Raw genomic sequence first — 24,828 nt, 5'->3', positions numbered from 1 at the left:
CCAACAGATCCACAGATGATGCAATCTCTATTGCACTCCACACTGCCTTTTCACACCGGGACTAAAGGAACATTGATGTGAGAATTGCTATTCATTGACTACAGCTCATCGTTCAACACCATAGTGCCCTCAAAGCTCATCACTAAGCTAAGGACCCTGGGACTAAACACCTCCCTCTGCAACTGGATCCTGGACTTCCTGACGGGCTGCTCCCAGATGGTAAGGGTAGGTAACAACACATCCGCTACGCTGATCCTCAACACGGGGGCCCCCCCGGGTGCGTGCTCAGTCCCCTCCTGTGCTCCCTGTTCACTCATGACTGCACGGCCTGGCACGACTCCAACACCATCATTAAGTTTGCCAATGACAACAGTGGTATGTCTGATCACCGACAACAACAAGACAGCCTATAGGGAGGAGGTCAGAGACCTGGCCGTGTGGTGCCAGGACAACAACCTCTCCCTCAACGTGATCAAGACAAAGGAGATGATTGTGGACTACAGGAAAGAGAGGACCGAGCACGCCCCCATTCTCATCAACGGGGCTGTAGTGGAGCAGCTTGAGAGCTTCAAGTTCCTTGGTGTTCACCTCACCAACAAACTAACATGGTCCAAGCACACCAAGACAGTCGTGAAGAGGGAACAACAAAACCTATTCGTGTCCTCAGATCCTCAAAAGGTTTAACAGCCGCACCATCGAGAGCATCCTGACGGGTTGCATCACTGCCTGGTATGGCAACTGCTCGGCCTCCGACCGCAAGGATAGAGGGTAGTGCGTACGGCCCAGTCACCGGGGCCAAGCTTCCTGCCATCCAGGACCTCTATATCAGGCTGTGGTCAGAGGAAGGCACTAAACATTGTCAAAGACTCCAACCGCCCTAGTCGTAGACTGTTCTCTCTGCTACCGCACGGCAAGCAGTACCAAAGCGCCAAGTCTAGGTCCAAGAGGCATCTACCCCCAAGCCATAAGACTGCTGAAATTCTAATCAAATGGCTACTCAGACTATTTGCATTGCCCCCCTTCTACGCAACTGTTATTATCTATGCATAGTCATTTTAATAACTCTACCTACATGTACATACCTTGACACCGGTGCCCCCGCACATTGACTCTGTACCGGTACCCCCTCGCTATTGTTATTTTACTGCTGCTCTTTAATTATTATTATTTATTTTTTTGTGGTATTTTTTTTAACTGCGTTGTTTGCTAAGGGCTTTTAAGGAAGCATTTCACTGTAAGGTACCTGTTGTATTTGGCACATGTGACGCATACATTTTGATTTGATTGTGCCTTTTTAAAGGCCCAGTGCAGTCAAAAATGTTATTTTTCTGTTTTTTGTAAATGTATTTTATTTTATTGTCACACACCAGGTAGGTGCAGTGGATGAGGTTGAAATAATACTGTGATAATTATGATAATACCCTTTTAGTGTAAGAGCTGTTTGAAAATATTGCCTGAAATTTCAGCCTGGTTTGGTGGGATGGAGCTTTGGCCTGCCTGGTGACATCACTAGGCGGTAAATTGGTTAATAGACCAATAAGAAAGAGTTCCAAACTCAGACCCCTCCCAGACAGTCCTAGCAAAATTGCTCTTTACTATGAAGCTATTTTTTTTTAACCATTTTAATTGAAAGCAATCACATGAAGGTACTTAATTGTTACCCAGACATGATTTGATATTGAGATAAAAGCAGCATCATGGGTGTTGGGTTTCTAAGCGGTCTGTATTGATGACAAATCTATTTTCACTCCTGATCCATCTGCCTGCCTTCCCTTCAGATCGTCATGACGCTCTGTTTGTGGTGGGCCAGCTGGATGAGACGTTGGAGCTCAGAGGGCTTCGCTACCACCCCATCGACATCGAGACCTCTGTGTCCCGGGCACACCGCAGCATCGCTGAGAGGTGAGATACTGTTGTCTGCTCAGACACACACAGTACATGCATGCTTCACTAGGTGTATTGTAACCTGATGTGACTGTTTTGTAGTCTGTACCAGAACTGTGTTTGACATTGACATATACTGTATCTAGTATAAACCCACATGTTTGGTTTCCTTGGTGTTGAGAAAGAACGGGAAGGGTACACAGCACCGTCCCCACTGTACCAGTTGAATGTTGAACTTGATGAGTGACTGACTGTTGGTGCTGGTCATTCTCTATATCTGCTGTGTACCCCTGAATGTTAACTTGATGGGTGGCTGTCTCTCTCTCTCCACAGTGCTGTGTTCACGTGGACCAACCTCCTGGTAGTAGTGGCAGAGCTGGCCGGGTCGGAGCAGGAGGCCCTGGACTTGGTGCCTCTGGTGACCAACGTGGTTCTGGAGGAGCACCACCTGATTGTGGGCGTGGTGGTTGTTGTTGACCCGGGGGGTCATCCCCATCAACTCACGGGGAGAGAAGCAGAGGATGCACCTCCGGGACTCGTTCCTGGCCGACCAGCTGGACCCCATCTACGTGGCCTATAACATGTGAGGAGGGCCCAGGCCCCATTCACACTGGGGTGGAGGCTGGCTATGGGGGTCCACTGGAGTGGAAGCTGGCTCTGGGGTCCACTGGAGTGGAGGCTGGCTCTGGGGGTCCACTGGAGTGGAGGCTGGCTCTGGGGGTCCACTGAAGTGGAGGCTGGCTCTGGGGGTCCACTGGGGTAGAGGCTAAAGTATAGAGGCTCTGAGAGGGAGGCGCTAGACACAGAGAGGGGGCTGGGGGGTGGACTACTTCTCCCAAGAATGGACCTCACACACTCACTCATCTGGCAGTGGGACAGATTGGCAGGGCAGGAGTAGCATTGGTGGATGGGCTTGGACTTGGTTTAGCCATCCTGTTACAGTAATTCCTGCCCCAGCTTTCTTTTTCTCTCGGCCAGAGTCTACTCTCTATGAAACAGAGACGGTTTATTAAGGCTGTGGGTGGGAGTGAAGTTAGAGCATGTCTGTCTGCATGGGGTTTTGCTGCTTCTTACTGGTGCTTTTCCAACCACTCCCTGCCTCTCACTGACAGAGTAGGAAGATGATTGGTTTCTCCTCTTTGATTGACACTTGGGTCCACCTATCAAGTAGATGTTTGCCAATACCCTCATCCACTGTCTCTCCCCAACTGCTCCTAACCATGATTTTATCCCCAGACATTATTATTGTGAATCTTGTTTTATATAAGAAAATACAGAGGTGTGTTTCTTATCTCGATCCATTCCCTGGTTCAGCCTGTACCCTGCTCTCTCCTCTCTCCTGAGTGGTCCACAGTCCGTCATGTTGGTCAGGATATGACTGTGGAGTCAACGTGACGAGCTGGAAGCTTCCCCCATGCACTTTAACCTTTCCTTGTCCTTCCATAATCTCTCCTAGCCTATTCCCAGTGTATGGGACTAGTTTATGCAGATCAACTCCTCATGAGACAATGACCAAAGGAGTTGGAAAGACTTGGGACCATGTGTACTGTACGTCCCAAATGGCAACCTATTCCCTATATAGTGTACTACCCTATGGGCCTTGGTCAAAAGTAGTCCACTAAATAGGGAATAGGGTGCTATTTGAGAGGCTATCTATATGTCACCTGGATTGTCGATGGGAGACTCTGACCTCCTCTACTCACTTCCATTTTTCATCAAGAAATGCAGAAGAACTAAACAATATCACAAACAATACAATAGCAGCAGTAAGTACAGCCCACTGAGTCGGACAAACGCCTGCACCTCAGTAGCTGTACTTACTGCAGAGCTGGAATTGACCGGTCATCTTACGTGTCTGTCCCATAGATCTCGTTTTTTTTTTTTTTTTTACACTTTACTGCTATGTTAAAAGCTTTTAGACATGCTAGAAAAATCCACTTTTAAAACACACTTGTCATTGGTATGGAATGAAACAGATGTGCAACATAAACATACCAGCAGACTCGCACAACAAAACAGACCGTGTTTATTTTTGGGGGACAATATTTTAAGGTCTTGATGTATGAGCAGGAATCGTTCCATGAGAGTTCTCTCATCGATCATGTGAATAAAATGGACTTCTGGTTTAACTGCTGTTTTATGGGGTCAGGGTTATATGCATGTACAGACATACGGCTGTACATATTTATCTTCACACAGCTCTATTTATCGTCATTATTTAAATATCTAGCAAGCACAAAATACTGGTGATATGGAACAATAAACTTCTGATTAACTTGCTGGCTGACCTGATATCATGGAGGCTCCTCTGCTGAATCACTATCTTAGCTTGAATAAGTATCAGTCAGTCAGCTGCTGGCCTCTGTCACAGGCTTTCAGATGACAAAGACTTGGGGTCCGTGGCTAGTCAATTGCTAGGCTTGTTTGTTGATTCTGGAGTGCCCATTGAGTCACCAAGGGGCATCTATATCTCTGACTAACTTCACATGAAGCTACATCTGGGATGTCGGAAGACTGCTGTGCCTTTAAATGTGGAAGACACATTTCAGTTGAATGCATTCAGTTGTACAACTGACTAGATATCCCCTTTCCCTTTGGTTTGTGCCATCATGAAACGTGACATCTTCATAAATCAAGGACTTGGTGAATTACCAAACCCAGTTGGCAGTGGGTATAAGATGAGGACAAATTCTTGCCTTATAAAACCTGTGGAACTTGTAATACTTTTACTATTATTATTTGTCAAAGGTTTTAATTTCATTATTCTGATTGTATTATGACTAGAAAAGGGATTGTGAAGGGTAAGATGTTGACCGTATAGGGTATATTTTAGAGGTCAAAAACTGTATAACTGGTGTACATTGAAATGATGAACTTGTTCTTTGTTCATAAAACTTGACTGATCTTTCATACTTGACAGAAAATTTCTGCATCACAGACTTAAACGTAGGCTAAGTAACACATTTCAAAATTAAAGGAAGCATATCATATGGTTTGGCAGGTGGTAACAATTTGCACTTTTCCATATCATTATTACTGGTGTGTGTGATCGTATGGTTTAAATGGAGACATCGTTTGCCTTTCCTTGTGGAAAAAAAGTTGAATTTCCCTTTTAATTAAATGAACATCAAAATATTGAACAATATTTTTGTTCCAAAATGCCAGTTCTTTTTTGTTCATTGGCTTATTTTATGTCCTTCTCTGTAATGTAATTTTTAGGGGTTGACTCTAGCAGGACATCCCAAGGATCCAGCCTAGCATCAAACTATTTTTATTCCATCCATCCAAATGAGAAATTCATTATTTAAATGATTGTAATGTTTTTCATGCAGCCTTGTTTGTGATTGTAATGTTTTTTCAACCACCCTACACAACGCTGTGGCAAAACAAAAGCCTTGTTTGATTTAGGAAGTTGTTAAAACTACTTGAATGACAAACATTGTAACTTAAGTCCATCTTTAGAGTAAAGTTACATTTAATGATTCATTTAAAAAAAAAAAAATGTTTTTGGGACTATTCTGTGGTATTTGGCTTTCTTGCCAAGCTGCTACTGTATCATTCCACCTTTGCATGTTTAAATCATCATCTTATCTTATAGTGGTGTGACCATAGAACTAGAAGGAATTTACCACTCAATCTTCATGGTGTGAGCGGTTCCAAGCCCGTTCTACTCAATCTAATTCTATGGGTGTGACAACATGTTGTCCTGCCATACATTCATTAGACACATTGGTGCTATCCAAAACTGGAAATGAGGGGAACGTTTTTCAAGATTCTATCCATGGAAAAACCTAGCTTGAGTTCCAGCCTGTTTGTACTATTGTGCCAGCTCCAATTGGCAAAAGTACAAACCGGTATGGGACCAGGCTAGGACAAATGATCAGGATTGCCAATATTTCCATATATTTTGTAATAAACACTGTGCCAATTGCAGTAAAAACTGAAAACAATAAAGGATGTTAAGCTTTTAGTCTATTGTAAAGCACAATGTACTGTACTTGTGTAGTGATAAAACAATATATTTCGGATGATTAATGTTATTTGTAAACATCAAGGGCCCAAAATATATATACCTCAAGGCTGTTCACTATGCATAAATGCTGTACAAGATCTTCTCAATATTGTCAGTGATGCAATGAGTTCCAACTGAGGCAAACGTGTCCTATTTGACCAACGTTCTGTCATGTTGTCAATGGGGATCATTTGTTTTCTATTTGGTTTAGCAAAATGAAACAATAAAAATCTGCTTTTGTCAGCATGTCTCTGCTCTGTGATCTGTAAAGCCACTAGTCTCTTTTCACAGCCGCTGGTTTCCGCTACAGCCCCTCCCACTTGATGTCTGATTGGTGTTACGACCTGACAGTCACTTCATTTTGAACATCAACAGCCCACCCATTTCTGTAATTTGTGGTTGGGCTGCTCAGGCGCTAATTCCTAAAAGTGTTGAAAAGGGATGCTGTGGCGGAGACTAATGAAAGAGATGGATGAAAATATTGTGCGTTACCACATTATTACAGAGGAAAATGGAATCTTTCTCAGCTGAATGTCCTAGTGTTTTCTAGATCTCTTGGCTTAACTTCAGCTTTTCACAACATTTGCAGGCAAGTTACATTTTGGAATGAGTATATGTGGGGGTAAAGTCTACTTAATTTGTCATCTGAGATATCAAATACAAGGCAACCCAATGTTGTACAATCTGCATCAACAAAAAAGTCATTACGTACAGTAGCATCTACCCTGACGTTGCATGGCAAACTTTTGCCTGTCTCTACTATTCACCCCACCCTCCAAGCCTGGTGTCTATGGCGCTGCTCCCTGCCCCTGTGGGGGTGTCAGCTTTATTTGTATTGTCTGAGCGCTCAAAATCCTTTCCTCCATACTTTTTATTTATAGTATCATGTTTAGTTAAAAATATTTAGACTGTTCTCAAATTAAATTAATAAATAAAATGTCACAAATGTAACTGGTGTGGAAACTGTCAAATCACCACCTTAGCTAAGCTGGAAAGCAAAAAAAGCACATGGCCAAAGAACGAATGTGAATTGATGCAAGGATGGGGGGCGCTGTCCCCAACTTCTCTTTGAATCCAGTAGAAATGCTTGCTCACTTTGAGGTAAATGTTGGGCCGCTGAGGCACACCACAGTCTTTGCTATACACCCGCACCCCATAGAGGTAGTAGCGGTTGTTTGCAGGCATGAAGCAGCTCACAGGGCCCCCAAGATTCATCTGAGGAAAAACAAGCGATAAGCAAACATTTAAACTTAACATAACTACTTTGTGACTTTGGGATTCGTGTTCTTTCGGGAGGTGATCTTCTTGAAGAATATTAATTATCATAACATGGATTTTTACAACATAAATGAACAAAAATATAAATGCAACAATTTCAAAGATTTTACTGAGTTACAGTTCATATAATGAAATCAATCAATTGAAATAAATGAGGCCCTAATTTATAGATTTCACATGACTGGGAATACTGATATGCATCTGTTGGTCACAGATACTGGATCAGAAATCCAGTCAGTATCTGGTGTGACCATTTGCCTCAGGCAGCGTGACATCCCCTTTCATAGAGTTGATCAGGCTGTTGATTGTGGCCTGTGGAATGCTGTCCTACTCTTCAATGGTTCTGCAAAGTCGCTGAATATTGGCAGGAACTGGAACACACTGTTGTAGACATCGATTCAGAGCATCCCAAACATGCTCAATGGGTGACATGTCCGGTGATTATGCAGGCTATGGAAGAACTGGGACATTTTCAGCTTCCAGGAATTGTGTACAGATCCTTGTAACATGGGGCTGTGCATTATCATGCTGAAAACATGAGGTGATGGGGTGGATGAATGGCACGACAATGGGCCTCAGAATCTCGTCACGGTATCTCCGTGCATTCAATTTGCCATCAATAAAATGCAATTTTGTTTGTTGTCCATAGCTTATGCCTGCCCATACCATAACACCACTGCCCCCATTGGGCCCTTTGTTCACAACGTTGACATGTTTAAATTCTTTAAAACGATGGAGGCGGCTTTTTGGTAGAGAAATAAAAATGCAATTATCTGGCAACAGCTCTGGTGGACATTCCTGCCATCAGCATGCCAATTGCACAGTCTCTCAACTTGAGACATCTGTAGCATTGCGTTGTGTGACAACAACTGGACATTTTAGAGTTGACTTTTGTCCCCAGCACAATGTGCACCTGTATAATGATCATGTTGTGTTATCAGCTTCTTGATATACCACACCTGTCTGGTGGATCGATTTATCTTGGCTAAAGAAATGCTCACTAACAGGGATGTAAACAAATGTGTGCACAACATTTGATATCTTTTTGTGCATATGGGACATTTCTGAGATGTTTCAAGAGCTGAAATAAAAGAACACTTTATATTTTTGTCTAACTAACATGTTATCTAAAATGTCAGAGATTAAACAAAATGTAGGACATGTCTGTGTCCCAAATGGCACCCCAGGGCTCTGGTCACAAGATGTGCCATTGGGGACACATCTCTTGTCTGAATGTAACAGGTTGTATCGGCCTCTGTTTACCTCACAACCATCAGGACCACCCATGCCACTGGGATGAGACATACAAAACATGTCTCTAGCCACTTTGTAGTTCCACCAGGTAGGCATGTTACACCTGGGATTGCCAATTTTCTTCACTTCTGCTTCTTGTAAAATGCTGGTGTTTGCTGTCGAAGAGCAAATGGGTTAACCGTAATTTGTGTTAAAGGCTTATACATTATAATATTTTTGTTTTTAATACACTGAGTATACAAAACATTAAAGACACCTGCTCTTCCCATGACCATCGTTTCTGACCATTTCAGGCCCCTACAGTCGGCTATATGGCCAGCTCTACTTTGACGATGTAAACCATGTTATTTTGTTGTAAGACTTACCATTGGGCCCCGCATAGCCTGTGATGTGGCAGATACCATACTGATGTTCTTCAACATTGGAATTATCTGGGATGCAAATTTCATCCACAAAGGTGTTGAATACAAGGGGGGGTTTCAACTTCAGAAGTGCAATGTTGTATCTCAGTGTGATAGGATTAAAACGTTTGTGCGGGACTATCCTCTCAATTTGTAATTCCTGTGTGTTCGCGTCATTGTGGTTTGTATCCGTGGTCCCAGCTTTGACTATCAGGTTGCTTGAAAGGCTGCAACAAAAGGGCAAAGAAAAGTTTTGGGAAAAGACAACTGCTAAAGTAGCTAAACGGTAGACTTAATATATGCTGTGGTATATACCGATGCTGTGGTGCATGAACACATACGGCAGCTGTCAGTATCCAGTCCTGGCTGATGATGGCTCCTCCACAGTGATGCTGAAAAGGATCTGCTGCGGTCGGACGGTGCATGATGGAGACTTGCCACGGCCAAATACTAGGGTCAATTGGAGTGCCACCAACGAACCGACCACCACCATAATCGTCATAGTCAAATGGCATCATCGTTGATGGTCTCTCTGGTCTCTTTCCACAATTCACTAAATACGAAGACAAGAACCACAATCCTGAGTTTGTGTTTGGGTGGCCATTAGGCTGAAACACCATTTGAAGACATCAATACCTGGTACATAAAGCTGATGGGGCTGGGGAAATGTTACCACAGAAGTAGGCCTTACACAGAACCCAAACCGGCTGCGCGTGTGCTCTATCGTGCATAAATGTATTTTGTCCCCTACACCAAACACGATCATGACACGCAGGTTAAAATAGCAAAACAAACTTTGAACCAATGACATTAATTTGGGGACTTCTACATTTATTTTGTGACGCTCGCAAGCACACGACGTTTCCGGTCTGGTCAGCATGTAACTTAACCGACAATCCATGATCAACTTATTTCTTGATTAAGACTGTTTCTGGCAACAAAAACATAAATACCAGCAATGGAGCAGAATTCGGATTAGGCTAGCTATGACCGATAGCTACATCAGTTTATCTGAGTCCCTTATAGATTTAGAAAAATGTCTACGCATTGTGGAAATTTGTCTTTGGCTTCACCACACATAAAACAGGATTAATACCCCATGATGAGCAGATCATTCTCCAGATCAAAGTACAAAAGTGTTATTGTCTTATTGCAGTTCTAAGTTCCTATGTGTTGCATCATTGGTCTAAAACCATGATCATCATGAAGAGAAGGACATCCATCATCAGCATTAACAAGACTGAAGGGCACCCTGTCATCTATGTGATTTCAGTCATTAATATGTGCATCGTGGTCCGAGATCATCAACGTCTAGCCCCTCAAGCTGAAGGCCAACTAGAGGCATATCATCAGCATATTTTGAATAGGCTAAAACATTGTATTCACTTGGGTCAAACATTTCGGTTTGCCTTCCACAAAAAGCATCCCACAATAAGTTTGGTGAATTTTGGCCCATTCCTCCTGACAGAGCTGGTGTAACTGAGTCAGGTTTGTAGGCCTCCTTGCTCGCACACACTTTTTCAGTTCTGCCCACTAATTTTCTATGGGATTGAGGTAAGGGCTTTGTGATGGCCACTCCAATACCTTGACTTTCTTGTCCTTAAGCCATTTTGCCACAACTGTGGAAGTATGCTTGGGGTCTTTGTCCATTTGGAAGACCGCAAATAACCAAGCTTTAACTTCCTGACTGATGTCTTGAGATGTTGCTTCAATATATACACATTATTTTCCTGCATCATGATGCCGTCTACTTTGTGAAGTGCACCAGTCCCTCCTGCACCAAACCCTCCCTAACCCGGATGACGCTAGGCCAATTGTGCGTCGCCCCACGGACCTCCCGGTCACGGCCGGTTACGACAGAGCCTGGGCGCGAACCCAGAGTCTCTGGTGGCACAGCTGGCGCTGCAGTACAGCACCCTTAACCACTGCGCTACCCGGGAGGCCAACCTAAAACTTCTTATCTGGGAACTGAAACGTTAGCTTTCTTACAAAGAACATATTGCACTTTTACTTTCTTCTCCAACACTTTGTTTTTACATTATTTAAACCAAATTGAACATGTTTCATTATTTACTTGAGGCTAAATTGATTTTATTGATGTATTATATTAAGTTAAAATAAGTGTTCATTCAGTATTGTTGTAATTGTCATTATTACAAATGCATTAAAAAATATATATATTTTTTTTTAATTGGCCGATTAATCGGTATCGGCTTTTTTGGTCCTCCAATAATCGGTATCGGCATTGAAAAATCATAATCGGTCGACCTCTAGTACGTTCATCTCTAGGAGACAGAATGCATCTCCTTCCTGAGCGGTATGACGGCTGCGTGGTCCCATGGTGTTTATACTTGCGTACTATTGTTTGTACAGATGAACGTGGTACCTTCAGGTGTTTGGAAATTGCTCCCAAGGATGAACCAGACTTGTGGAGGTCTACATTTTTATCTGAGGTCTTGGCTGATTTCTTTTGATTTTCCCATGTCAAGCAAAGAGGCACTGAGTTTGAAGGTAGGCCTTGAAATACATCCACGGGTTTACCTCCAATTGACTCAAATTATGTCTATTAGCCGTTCAGAAGCTTCTAAAGCCATGACAAAATTTCTAGAATTTTCCGAGGTGTTTAAAGACACAAAGTCACCTAAGTGTATATAAACCTCTGACCCACTGGAATTGTGATACAGTGAATTATAAGTGAAATAATCTGTCTGTAAACAATTGTTGGAAAAATTATTTGTGTCATGCACAAAGTAGATGTCTCCAACATAAATGTATGTACACTTCCGACTTCAACTGTATATAATACACCGAGTATAATACAGGTATATCAGCCAAGGAATGTTTGTTTACTAAACGCTGTGCTAGCTACTCACGGTCTGTTGTAACATGTTCCTCCAAAGTGGCCAAATACAAGATAACACAAACTCCTGCGATGGCTATCAAAATGAACAATTTGGCACAGGAGTTCATCTTAGCAAAGTAAGTTAGCCAGATGTTGCTAGCTATACGGCTCGACCAGGCGTTCGCTAACTAGCTAGCTAGCTACATTGACAAACTGGTACGAGAAACCTTTATTCAAACGGTCAAAAACTGTTACATTTGATGACGCACTCCCAACATTGATCGTTGAGTGCGCGCCACACAAACAGAGCACCATGATTGGCGAACTCAACTTGTCATACACAATGGGCGCGTTCGTAAATTCACTCCGATTTCAGAGCACTCTCGTCTGAGTGGGGCAAAGCGCAGAATAATTGATTAATTTACGAACGCCCAGAGCACACTCTGAGTTCCCACTAGAACTCCAGAGTGAATTTACGCATGCACCCCTATCGTAACGTCCAGTCCACCTTGCAGTGGAGGCTGCCTTAAAATATGCTTATATGCAGGCCAACCAAACGGTGTCATTGCAACATATTGGCAGCGGCGTCCACTGATTGACTGAATACCCGGGACGCGAGCCGGGACGTTCGGCCCAGCTCACCAAAAAGAGCCGGCTCATTTGGCTCCCAAACGGCTCTTTAAAAAAATGTTTTGTATTTTTTCAAGTCAAACAGTTTGCGATAGTTTGATATTGACTAGTGTTAAAACAATTCTAATTAAATTATTAAATGAAATCACGCTCTACCTTAACCACAATGTATTTAAAAATGCATTGGTTTATTATGAAAAATAATGCTATTAAACGTTTGCATTTAAAGTATAACTTTTAATCTATATAAACAAAGTGTATATAAATGTAACAATTCAAAACAAATACAATCTGAACAACATAATAATAGAATATTGCACATATCAAAGAAAAATAAATAACAATGTGCAGAACTGCAGCATCCCACTTAAAATATTAAACTGGTCCCTTTTTTCGCTCTCTTCTTTATTGCCATGTTATAACGAGCAGCACACAGGAATGCTGACCATATTTAGCTTTTATAAGAGATTTGCATTCAGAAATGCAAGCTGCCTCACTTTCGAGGGGCTGATGAGCTTTCTTCTCTCAGTAATTATTTGTCCCGTTTTCGAGAAGACCCTCTCAGAGGGAATGGATGTGGTCACTATGCAGAGACTCCCTGTCCTGACTTTAGTAAGCCGTGGGTAGACAGAGGCCTTGTTCTTCCACCAGCTCAGAGGATCTGCAGATCTTTGGAGGGGCTCCCCCAAATAGGTCTGGACCTCCATTATGGCATCAGCTGAGGGATTCCTTCATGCTGCATCCCCAGTTGCTCTCTCGTCAAACAACAGACGTTTGTGGCACTATTGCTGGTGCGTCTGCTCCATCTGCACCACTCGGGAGGCCTTAGCGCATTACATCTTTATCAATTTGAGATTTGAAAAGAAAACTAGAAAATTATGTTAGAAGTATTTCCTTGCTACTAGTTGAAGAGATTTTGTGGACTCAGCTGGTTAAAAGTATTTCCTTGGCACTAGTTGAAAATGTGTGTCCGTTATACCTTAGAAAGCCAATCGACCTCCTGACTTTTCTGGCATTTCATGACACTTACTGTAAGCATAAAAAGAGAAGAAAATAAATTAACAATTGGCACAATGTGGGCATGCAGGATAAGACAACAGTAACACACAGTAAAATATCTTTAACACTCATAATCTACAAAAAATGTCTCATTGTCTATGTCAAATGTCTCAACTGCTCACATTTACTTACCAATGACAATGGAGCACACACGAGTGGTAGCAAAGGCATATTTGTTCGTCTGTCCCTTCATATTAGGACATTAATTCATTGGTCATAAATCTAAAATAATTTAAGAAAGAGGATAGTCGACAGTAGTTGGATAATATCATTTTTTTTTACTGATCTCTAAATGGTCAAGTTTTTTTTAACCTAATACCTAATACTGTTCCACAGCGCTCCATAATCCTGAGGACATTGTCCTGTACAGAGATTGCCAAGCTTTCCTCAATTGGGGGATGCAAAAATGTAAGTATGTGCAAAGAGACAAAATATCATATTTTTCCAAAGTTATGGCGTCTGTTATTTCATTCCTGCAAGCAGTGGCGGATTTAGGTATAGGCGATATAGGCAGCCGCCCAGGTCAGCATCTTGCCGGCGGCACGGGCCAGCCTCCAATTTATTTATTTTTTAAATCGGACTGGTGACATTTGCGCGATTGGTTTTCTATTGCTTATTTGCATTTCACGTCAATGATATCATGTCACCGTGTGGGACTGTGGGTCAATTAACCTTGTCGGAGTGGGCGCCCTGATTCTAGTTTGTGAGCGAGGCAGACTACTGCCTGGGAAGGTCTCCCACTCAGAAGTATGAGACGGGAGGGGGCGGGGGTCTCCCCACTGGAAGCCCGAGGTAGGGGGGGGGGGGGGGGATCTACCAATGCAATTAGTAACATCAGTCACACTACGAAATACTACCAAATGAACCACAATTCATTCATAATACTGTGAATATAAAGTTTCAGACATTGTTGCATTTTTTTCTGGTTTGTGTGAAATCGTTATGAATAATATAAACCAGTCTACACACCACCGAGGTGTATTGGTTTAGTCTTGACTCTTGGTTGACAGTGTTGGGGGATGTGTAATGTATTGATGCTCGAGTGTCAAATCCCCACAAATGTGTCTTTGTTACTTCTTTTGATATTTCTTATTTTTGTATATACTTTTACATTTATACAGTTTTAAATGTTATGATTATTTATTTGTGTTGTTCCAAATGTCTGAATAAAAATGACATTTAGTGCCGAACAGTTTTTTTTTTTTTGTTAGCGGGGGTGTAATTGGCAAATCTCTTCTCTGCAACTGCGCATCTGTGTGAGTTTGAGTGAGCGACAGGGAGAATGAGTAAGAGAGAAAGTGGAGGTGTCTGTTGAATCAGGACACATGGGTTTTGCACCTGAAAAAAAAGGCGAGTTAAAATATATTATTAGAAGCGGTGCTATTTCAATTGAATCTACTTACACTATGATCAGGCAAGCATGGTCAGCTGAATAGGATGTCGCATGGGGAATCCAGTCTCAGTGAGACCTGATGCAGAGAAAAACAAACATTAATGATCATCAGCATAGCTAGTACAAGCCAAGCTCTTACCAAGCCGGTTAGTAGGAATCAATACACATTGAAGATCAGAGTATCAAAGAGAAAAAAGTAACATTTCGCACACAGAACTTACCGTTATGACTATGGATTTGAGGAGGGTGGTTCTGCTCTCTCCATTCCCCGGGATGTAGCAGAATAGATCACTGGTTACTGAGTGGGTGTAGAGGCCATGCATCAGGTCATTGATGTTTCAGGAACTGTAAAGACAGAAACAAATCATGATTAACCATTACCTAAGGTCTTCACTAAGTTAGACTTAGCCTAGCAAGTACACTGACTATCGTTCCCCTCAGAAATATGTCAGTCAGGCAGACAAACTGAGATATATAGAGAGAGATGGACAGCAAAACCTTGGCTATTTACATTTCTTAGTCAGCAGGCTGGATAAATACTGTACTACTTCGCTTTGTTCTCTCCTCCATCCAAGCTAGAAGGTCCCTGAAAAGAAAAAAATAATAATAATTGAAAAGGGCTGTTGAGAAGTGTATCTTCAGAATGAGTGTTGAGGGGGAGCAGTGATGTACAAAATGTATCATATTGTCAAATACAAACACACAAAAATTCAAGGATCCTTGATGAATCAAGAAGAACTTCACATTCATATTGAGGCGTACACGTTTCAAGAACTAGGCTTGCTAACAATGTCTCACACACAGAATCAATGTTTCCTGTATTTGTATTAATCAACCACACACACTCACAAAGCCAGCACGACACAATGTTGACATGATGAGAATCTTTTCTATAAGTTATTGTGATCATTATCTCTCTCCGTCACACATGCACAACATTGTCATGTCAACGTTGTCATGCTAGCTATTTAAAGCTATTGTGATCATCATCTCTCCCTGTCTCTCACACAGAGACAGAGAGAGAACACACACACATACATTAACTAAACAGATAGTATCAAAATGTCAAAACATTAGCTAGCTATAACAGGTAAACGTACCATGCCCATGGAGGATTAGCCAGAGAGCTAATGTTAGCTAACTAAAATGAGCTATCTAGCAAAACGTTCCTTGATGTTTTTCTTCCCAACAAATCGCTGCTTTACACTCTAAAAAGAAAAGGTCCCTGGAGTGTCCTTTAGGGGTTCTTCATAGTTAAACTGTGGGGGAACCCCTATAAGTTCTTCAAATAGCCCTTTTAATGTATCCTCAAAGAACCCTTTGGGGTTTATTTTTTAACTACCCCCCCATTCCCTAATAATAATAACAATACACATAACAATAACACAATGTTTTAGTTCTCAGTCTTTATGATTTTAGCAGCAAAGCAGAATAATAAAATCTAAATGAGGTAAACTCCCAGCAGAGCCCCAAGTCCGATGGATATATCCTCTGGCGTATTGATGTTAATGTGTTGATGTTCTCCGTATCCACAGCCAGAATGAATTTCAGTGCATTGTGATCGAACAGGTTTCCTGTTATATTCATCAGCGGTGTAGGGAGGGTGACGTCCCAAAAAATAGTACTTATACAGATGATTAACTTAACATGCACACAACAGAATTCATAGCTTGGTTTTTGTGTTGAATGTGAATGAAAAAAACCTGTTTTGATAATGACATATGGGATATTTATTATAATGGTAAGGGAGGACGATGGTAAATGCGAACTGCATAACATACCAATAGACATACCTTTGTCAAAAGCGAGCTGTTCAGTCATCTGCACGCAGTACAGCCAGCCTTCAACATATTCTTATAGCCTACATATTCTTACCTCTTGATATCCATTGAATTGTGTCCATTTTCTGTTTTAGAAAGACTGGCACACATGAAAAGACAGATGGTATTATCATAAAACAATATAAATTTAGATCATACAAGGGACAAACCTTAAATTGAGATCTTCACATTTTTCAGTGTCCTTTCAAATCGAAATGTTTCAGTTGGGCAGTTAGGTTCCTGCAAGAACCCCCAACCAAGAAGGTTCCTCGATGAACCCCACCTCCTATGGGGTTCTTCGAAGAACCTTTTAGGAGCCATTTTCAGTGCTAAGAACCCTAAGATTCTTTAAAGAACTTTGAGGATCTTAGAAGAATGCATGTTGAGTGTAATAAAAACCTAAATGGCCTTACTCCTCAAAAAATGTATTGAGCCGTATAAGCTGAAGTGGATTCGGCCCGATTACCATTAGCCGGGCTCTGCTCAATCAGTGGCCCGCCCTGTGAAGACACATGGGTTATAAAACTATGAAAACACTCCCTTCTCCCTCCACTATATAAGCCCTTGACGAAAATGTAACCTCCTGTTCCGAGGACGACGGTCCATACGTTAAAAAAGGACTAACATGTCAACTACAGAACTAAGCCAACCTCAGTGTGAGCTTTGGTTGTGAATGGTATGAACTTTGAACTCTTATTCACTAAAGAAGTGAGACATTCTAGCCGTTGAGTTAGCAACAGCAGCTAAAAACGTGGGCTAGGAAAGGACATACAGAGTATCCCGCCTACCACCCAACGATGACACTAGCAATGTTTCCCGTTTACCACCAGAGACACTCTTCAAAGGACTCTGTTGGGCAACATGGCCTTCCATCTACCACCAACCTATTGAAGCGCAGCTCAGAGTAAATATTTATTGCATTTTCCTTTTCCAAATGGGCGGTAATTTATAATGCATAGGATATTGTATTTACGATAGCACAGCTTCTCCCTTTTTCCTCAGTCTTCCCACTCTTTCACTTAAACCCAACCCATTTTCCTTTGTGTAACCAGCTGTCATACCTGTTCCGTCTGCTAGGGACGTTTTCCTTTATGACATAATTTGTATTTAAGGTATGATTCATTCTGTGTATATGTAATTCTGTGTGATTAGTTTGGTATTTAGTAAATAAATAATTAAACCCACTTTTGTATTGCTGATTCAACTTGTTAGCCAGGGTTCGTGAAGAAAACCAAGAATTGACAACTTTCAGATGAGACTGAAATAAGGTGACGAGTAATATTGACTGCTATTGATGTAAAATATTACTAGGTCTTTAAGAGTTTATTCGGAGGATAACAGCTTGGTGCCACAACTTTCTAGTTAATTACATTTACATGATAAGCTCAATCAAGTAATATTAATTACAGAGAAAGGATTGTATAGAATAGCATGTTATATCACTTAATCCGGCATAGCCAAAGACACGACAGTAGTAAGTAACTGAACAGATCTTTTTGAACAATATATTTGTGAAACAGGAAAATGTACACATTTAAAACATAATCCATTAATTATATAATATATATAATGTTTTGGGGACCAATCACAAAGGGGCACCTCTGCTCAGTGTCAACTTGACATTTTGCCAACCTGTGAGATCAAAGTCTTGCCAATATAAGTAGGCTAGTAGTCCTAAGGAATATAATAGTATAGAATTCTCTCAAGAAATAATTAGTATGCTACAACATTTAGTTTCATGTTCCTTAAGGCCTAGCTAATGTTTTAATGGGCTACTATGATAAAGTAAGACAGTGGAAACAATGGCCTTTTGGCATTTCACAGGTTTATCCTTCAACAATCATTCAATTGTTGAAATGACCCATCAAATATGGCCTACAGAGCCTTTGAATAATATGGTTTATTTAGGCTACTCCTGAGAAGTGACAGAACTATTGACAATGTAAAGTCATCAAAATGTAATGACCATCCATGAGAGAGTAGTTTATGTCAAACACTGGACTAGATTCAGCAGTTCACCTCATTCAGATAAGTCTAGAAACTACACTGGACAGGACTAAGATGAAACGGTTATCTAGCTGACAGACGGCTGACAGGGATCTTGACTGAGTTGTCTTCAGCCAGGCTGAGTACTTGCTGGCCATAGTATACACTCCGGGTCTTTTAGGCAATCCGCAGGCATCCCCAAAACTTGTCACGCCAACAATGTAGAATTTTTCCTGATCCTCACTGAAGCACTGGAGTGGACCTCCACTGTCTCCTTCATAATGCAGTGAAAACAGAGTATGTTTATGGTATTATCATGGCGAACACAAGTTTATTCAATGTAACCCTATTTTCCATGAGCTCTGGTCAAAAGTAGTGCAGTATAAAGGTAATTGGGTGCCATTTTGGACACAGACATAATGGCCACCTCACCTGACATGTGTCGACCCCCGGTCTCAGAGCCAGCACAGATCATGCCATTCTTGATGTAACCGTTGTACCAGTCGATCTGGTTACAAGTATTTCGGCTCAAACAGCTCCACCTCAGCTTCTTGCAGTGTGTCCATTGGCTTTCCTAAAGAGATACCAGACACAGATTGTTCCAAGATGGCGTAGCAGTAAGACGTGTGTGTTTCTTTGTCTTACCCTGCGTTTTATCCTGTGTAAATAGCAATAGTCTTTTCTTATACATCTTAATCTCACTTTCTATCTACAAACTAAATATACTTTCCTGCAACCCACCTCACCCAATGTGGTACGGATCTGCTATTTTTATTCCTGGCCGTAGAACTTCTATCAGGAGCTAGCCAGCAAACTAGCTACTAGTCTTTGTTAGCCACGCTAGCGGTATTCACTTTTTTTCTGTCATCAGCCAGCCATCCAGCCTTAGCTCAGACAACACCTGCCTGTCTGCACAGAGCGATATCAACCCAGATCATATTTGACTGCTTCTATCTACCACATCACCAGATTCCTGCCGCTCTGGATCATTACACCGGATCATCGCAGCTAGCTAGCTGCAAACAAGTGGCTACTGTTAGCTAATGCCTCTGTCCCGAAGAAAGCACCAGCTAGCCTCGAGCTAGGCCCATATACCAGCTAATTCTAGGCTACAATACATCCTTTGCCAATTGGCCTGGACTCTTTGTCGACAAGGAGCCCCGCTGATCCATCACGACTGGACTGCCGACGTGATTGCCCGATGTGGTCTCAACGGGCTATTATGTTACGATGTCGCCGAAGAACCATCTACTTGCCCAGGCCCGCTAACTTTTATGAACTCTGTGTCCTCTGCTCGCCTAGCGTAGTAGTGACCACCAAACGACACCCTGACTCACCTATTGCTGCTCTTTTGACCCTATGATCACTCGGCTACACAGTTGATGCCCCCTGGACTGTTTCAATAACACGGTACCTAATTTTGTTTACCTGTCGGCCCCAGCCTTAAACTCAGGTCCTGTATGTACCAAACTGACCTTTCATCGCCATTTACCCATTGTCTTAGCGCTCCTGATCAACACCTTTGTTTGCTTTATGCCTCTCTAATGTCAATATGCCTTGTCTACTACTGTCTTGGCTAGTTCTTACTGTTTTATTTCACTGTAGAGCACACAGCCCCGCTCAAAATACCTTAGATAGCTCTTTTTGTCCAACCCCACACATGCGGAGACCTCAATTGGCTTAACTGGTGCCTCTAGAGACGAGACCTCTCATCGTCACTGTACCGCAACTTACCATACCATTGTCGGTACATTATGCCTTGAATCTATTCTACTACGCCCATAAATCTGCTCCTTTTATTCTCAGTCCCCAACGCACAAGACGACCAGTTCTTATAGCCTTTAGGCGTACCCTTATCCTACTCCTTCACTGTTCATCTGGTGAAGTAGAGGTTACCCCAGGCCCTGTAGCCCCCAGTTCCGCCTCCTATTCCCCCAGGCACTATCATTTGTTGACTTCTGTAACCGTAAAAGCCTTGGTTTCATGCATGTTGACATCAAAAGCCTCATCCCTAGCCGTGTCTAAATCCTGGCTTTGGAAGGCCACCAAAAATTCCATCCCCAACTACAACATTTTCTGCCAAGATAGAACTTCCAAAGTGGTGGTGTTGCAATATACTGCAGAGTTCTGTCATGCTATCCTGCTATCTGCTCAAACAGTTTGAGCTTCTACTTTAAAAATCCACCTTTCCAGAAATAACTCTCTCATTGTTGCCGCTTGTTACAGAGCCCCTCAGCCCTCAGGTGTGCCCTGACCACGCCATGTGTGCCCTGAACACCACATGTGAATTAATTGCCCCACATTTATCTTCAGAGTTTGTACTGTTAGGTGACATAAACTGGGATATGCTTAACACCCCGGCCTTCCTACAATCTAAGCTAGATGCCCTCAATCTTACAGAAATGATCAAGGACCCTACCAGGTACAACCCTGAATCCGTAAACACGGGTATCCTCATAGATAACCCCTGACCAACCTGCCCTCTAAATACACCTCTGACTTCAACCAGGATCTCGGTGATCACTGCCTCATTGCTGCAGCGTCCATAATGGCTCCTGTCAAACGACAACCCCTCATCACTGTCAAACGCTCCCCAAAACACTTCAGCAAGCAGGCCTTTCTAATCGACCTGGCCCGGGTATTCTGGAAAGATACCTCATTCCATCAGTAGAGGATGCCTGGTTATTCTTCAAAAGTGCTTTCCTCACCATCTTAAATAAGCATGCCCCATTCAAAAAATGTAGAACGAAGAACAGATATAGCCCTGGTTCTCACCAGACTTGTTTGCCCTTGACCAGCACAAACATCCTGTGGCGTACTGCATTAGCACGAATAGCCCCACGATATGCAACTTTTCAGGGAAGTTAGGAACAAATAGACACACGCAGTTAGGAAAGCAAAGGCTAGCTTTTTCAAGCAGAAATTTCCATCCTGTAGCTCTAACTCCCAAAAATTCTGGGACACTAAAGTCCATGGAGAATAAGAGCACCTCCCAGCTGCCCACTGCACTGAGGCTAGGAAACACTGTCACCACTGATAAATCTACAATAATTTCAATAAGCATTTTTCACGGCTGGCCATGCTTTCCACCTGGCTATCCCTACCCCGGTCAACAGCTCTGCACCCCACACAGCAACTGGTCCGAGCCTCCCATTTCTCCTTCACCTAAATCCAGATAGCTGATGTTCTGAAAGAGCTGCAAAATCTGACCCTACAAATCAGCCGGGCTAGATAATCTGGACCCTTTCTAAAATTACCTGCTGCAATTGTTGCAACCCCTATTGCTAGCCTGTTAAACCTCTCTTTCGTATCATCTGAGATCCCAAAGATTGCAAAGCTGCCGTTGTTCATCCCCCTCTTCAAACGAGGAGACACTCTAGACCCAAATTGTTACAGACCTATATCTATCCTACCCTGCCTTTCTGTTAAGGTTCGAAAGCCAAATTAACAAACAGCTCACCGACCTTTTCGAATCCCACCGTATTCCTTCTCCACTATGCAATCTGGTTTCCAAGCAGGTCATGGGTGCACCTCAGCCACACTCAAGGTCCTAAAAGATATCATAACCGCCATCGATAAAAGACAATACTGTGCAGCCGTCTTCGTCGACCTGGCCAAGGCTTTTGACTCTGTCAATCACTGCATTCTTATCGGCAAACTGCTAACAGCATTGGTTTCTCAAATGACTGTATACATCATTGATGTCGCTTCTTGCTGCTGGTGAGTCTCGGATCCACCTCTACGCAGATGACGCCATTCTGTATAATTCTGGCCCTTCTTTGGACACTGTGCTAACAGACCCAGACGAGCTTCAAAGCCATACAATACTCCTTCAGTGGCCTCCAACTGCAAGTAAAACTAAATGCATGCTCTTCAACCGATCGCTGCCCGCACCAGCTCGCATCACTACTCTGGACCTTTTCTGACTTAGAATATGTGGACAACTACAAATACCTCAGTGTCTGGTTAGACTGTAAACTCTCCTTCCAGACTCACATTAAGCATGTCCAGTCCAAAATTAAATCTAGAACCAGTTTCCAATTTCCGAACAAGCATTTTTTTTGCCACTATGGCCAATTTATTGCCGCACTTCTAATCTTACTACATCTGCACACACTGTATAGATTTATTGTAATTGACTGTACGTTTGTTTATCCCATGTGTAACTCTGTGTTGTTTGTGTCGAACTGCTTTGCTTTATCTTGGCCAGGTTGCAATTGTACTGTAATTGAGAACTTGTTCTCAGCTGGTCTACCTGGTTAAATAAAGGTGAAATAAAAAATACATTTAAAAACATGCTGTATTCATCTACTGCTAAATTCAACATTCAGCACTGTTATACTTTATAGCCTGTCTCAGAAATGTTTGTGCAATCATAATGGCACAAACAAACTGGTACCGAGGCTAAGGCTTTAACATCTAAACTTATTTTCATCCAGTGGTGCTGCACTGTGGCTGAACCTGTTGTCCTCTCAAATGGATGTTTGTGTTATACGGGGGGTTGAGAGCAGAGCAGGAAGACAGTTTCTGATGTTACAGTTTGAGTAATAACCGTAGTATTGTATCATATTGTCATTTCCTAATAGATCCCACACAAACCTTTGAAAGAAGTGCTGCCCCAACCACTGATGAAACACTGGTTGAGGTTTAAGTTGAACTCCTCCATCTCGTCTTCCACTGTACAGACAGGCTGGACAAAGTCAGTGTTCTCCAGTGGAGAGCTGAGACGCAGAAGAGCTATGTCGTTGGAGTAGCTGGGGGGGTGGAACTTCTCATGGGTTCTGATCTCCACAACATAGCGGCGCTGGGAGTACTGCCCTGGTTCTGTTAGCACGTTGAGTCCTGCCACCACGCGCAGACTGGACCTCCTATGGGGTCTGGGCACAGCAAAAGCAGTTGGGGCGTTAAACAACAGAAATTGTTATTTTGAGCAGAAGAGTATCAGCAGCTTTTTCCATTGTTTACTGACTAGAAGGAAAATGCATTATTGAAAGATGAGAAAGTATGTATCTGTCACTGCAATGTAATTTCTAAGTTAAATAATTTTGTCTTATTAAGCCTATAAGCAATCGAAGAAAAATATTTTTTATCAGTGACACTTTCAATTATGTATCTCAAGTGATTCAACCTGTTTGGCTTTATCTTTTGCATGTATGATTAGGCATGGTGATGGCTGGGGTAGCCTATGTAGATTTAATATAGGCTATTCATGTGATTTATTTCTTGTTGGTTATATAGATGACTCAATGAACGATAGTGAAGCAGTGCAGTGGGTGAGCACCCAGAGGCTGTTGAGGATGGTCCCGCCACAGAGGTGCCAGGACCTCACCTGCACGCTGACCTGCCAAGGCCATGCACCCAAAGGTGCATTGCGCCCTCCAACAACACGTGACCCTCCTGGAGCGTCCGCCAATGGCCGCTGTCCGCATGCTGTCATCACCATCGCAGAATAATGGAAATGTAGAATGTAAATTTAAGTTTCAGTTGAAAGTTATGCAGGTCAAGCATGCGCACTAATGATCACATATGAAACTGATTATCACAGTAGGCCGAGTGTGGCAAAAGTAAACACCCTTTACTCTGCTTATCATAATCGATGTAAGATCAATATCAAAGTAAACATATACTGATTAAAACACCTGGTTTTCTGATTAAAACACCTGGTTTGGAATTATTATGTGAACGACTTAATCGGTGTTCCAGCGATATATTTAATATCTGCGCGTGTGCCAGCCCGTAGCACAAGTCTCCTCAATAGGCTGGAATCAGCTTTCGCGTCATCGTTTATTGGCAACATTTAGCGCGCCCCGCACAATTCTTTTCATGATATATCTGGTATTGATCTAGAATTACTTCCTTGTGCTGAAACTTCAGATAACAATACACTTATGGACAGGGCACATTGTAAAAAGATTCCAAATGTCCTAAAGTCCATTTTATGTGAGGAAAATGGTAGGTGGACTAAACTGGCAGGTGGATTGGTGGATCTCCAATCATTGATTGATTCATTCATGTATTGTTCCAAAGCAAAGAGGTGTCGGCTTTGTGACGTAATAAAAAGTTTGGTCACTTTTTTTTGTTTACTGTAGACTGTGTGTGAGGTCACTTATCAATAACTAGGGACTGGGATAATGTTGATACCGGCTATCATAGGCTACAATATAATTTCAGATTTTGCATATATAATTATTTGCAACGAATTTTAGGCCCAATTTACGCAGTCTCATGTCATCAATGTAGCCCACATCAGTAGCCTAATGATCACTTAC

General features: G+C 42.3%; 2 protein-coding genes across 2 annotated transcripts; both read right to left on the bottom strand.

Moving 5' to 3' along the window:
* Positions 1-2,510: 2,510 nt before the first annotated feature.
* LOC135534172 (elastase-1-like) lies at positions 2,511-9,347 on the bottom strand. Its single transcript, XM_064961281.1, has 5 exons — positions 9,145-9,347; positions 8,794-9,047; positions 8,438-8,583; positions 6,959-7,111; positions 2,511-2,666 (listed from the first exon to the last, which is right to left on the bottom strand). Exons 1-5 carry the CDS (start codon positions 9,345-9,347, stop codon positions 2,511-2,513), a joined length of 912 nt encoding a protein of 303 aa, XP_064817353.1.
* A 9,250-nt stretch (positions 9,348-18,597) lies between these two features.
* LOC135534171 (transmembrane protease serine 12-like) lies at positions 18,598-24,002 on the bottom strand. Its single transcript, XM_064961280.1, is given in 5 exon segments — positions 18,598-18,833; positions 18,992-19,079; positions 19,081-19,133; positions 23,159-23,436; positions 23,812-24,002. Coding segments are annotated over 5 exon segments (846 nt in total).
* Positions 24,003-24,828: the final 826 nt, after the last annotated feature.

Source organism: Oncorhynchus masou, unplaced genomic scaffold (assembly GCF_036934945.1).
Source record: "Oncorhynchus masou masou isolate Uvic2021 unplaced genomic scaffold, UVic_Omas_1.1 unplaced_scaffold_3095, whole genome shotgun sequence".
NCBI classification, from domain to species: Eukaryota; Metazoa; Chordata; class Actinopteri; order Salmoniformes; family Salmonidae; genus Oncorhynchus; species Oncorhynchus masou.
Note: the sequence above shows the minus strand (reverse complement) of the source record. Positions and strands in the feature narration are given on the sequence as shown.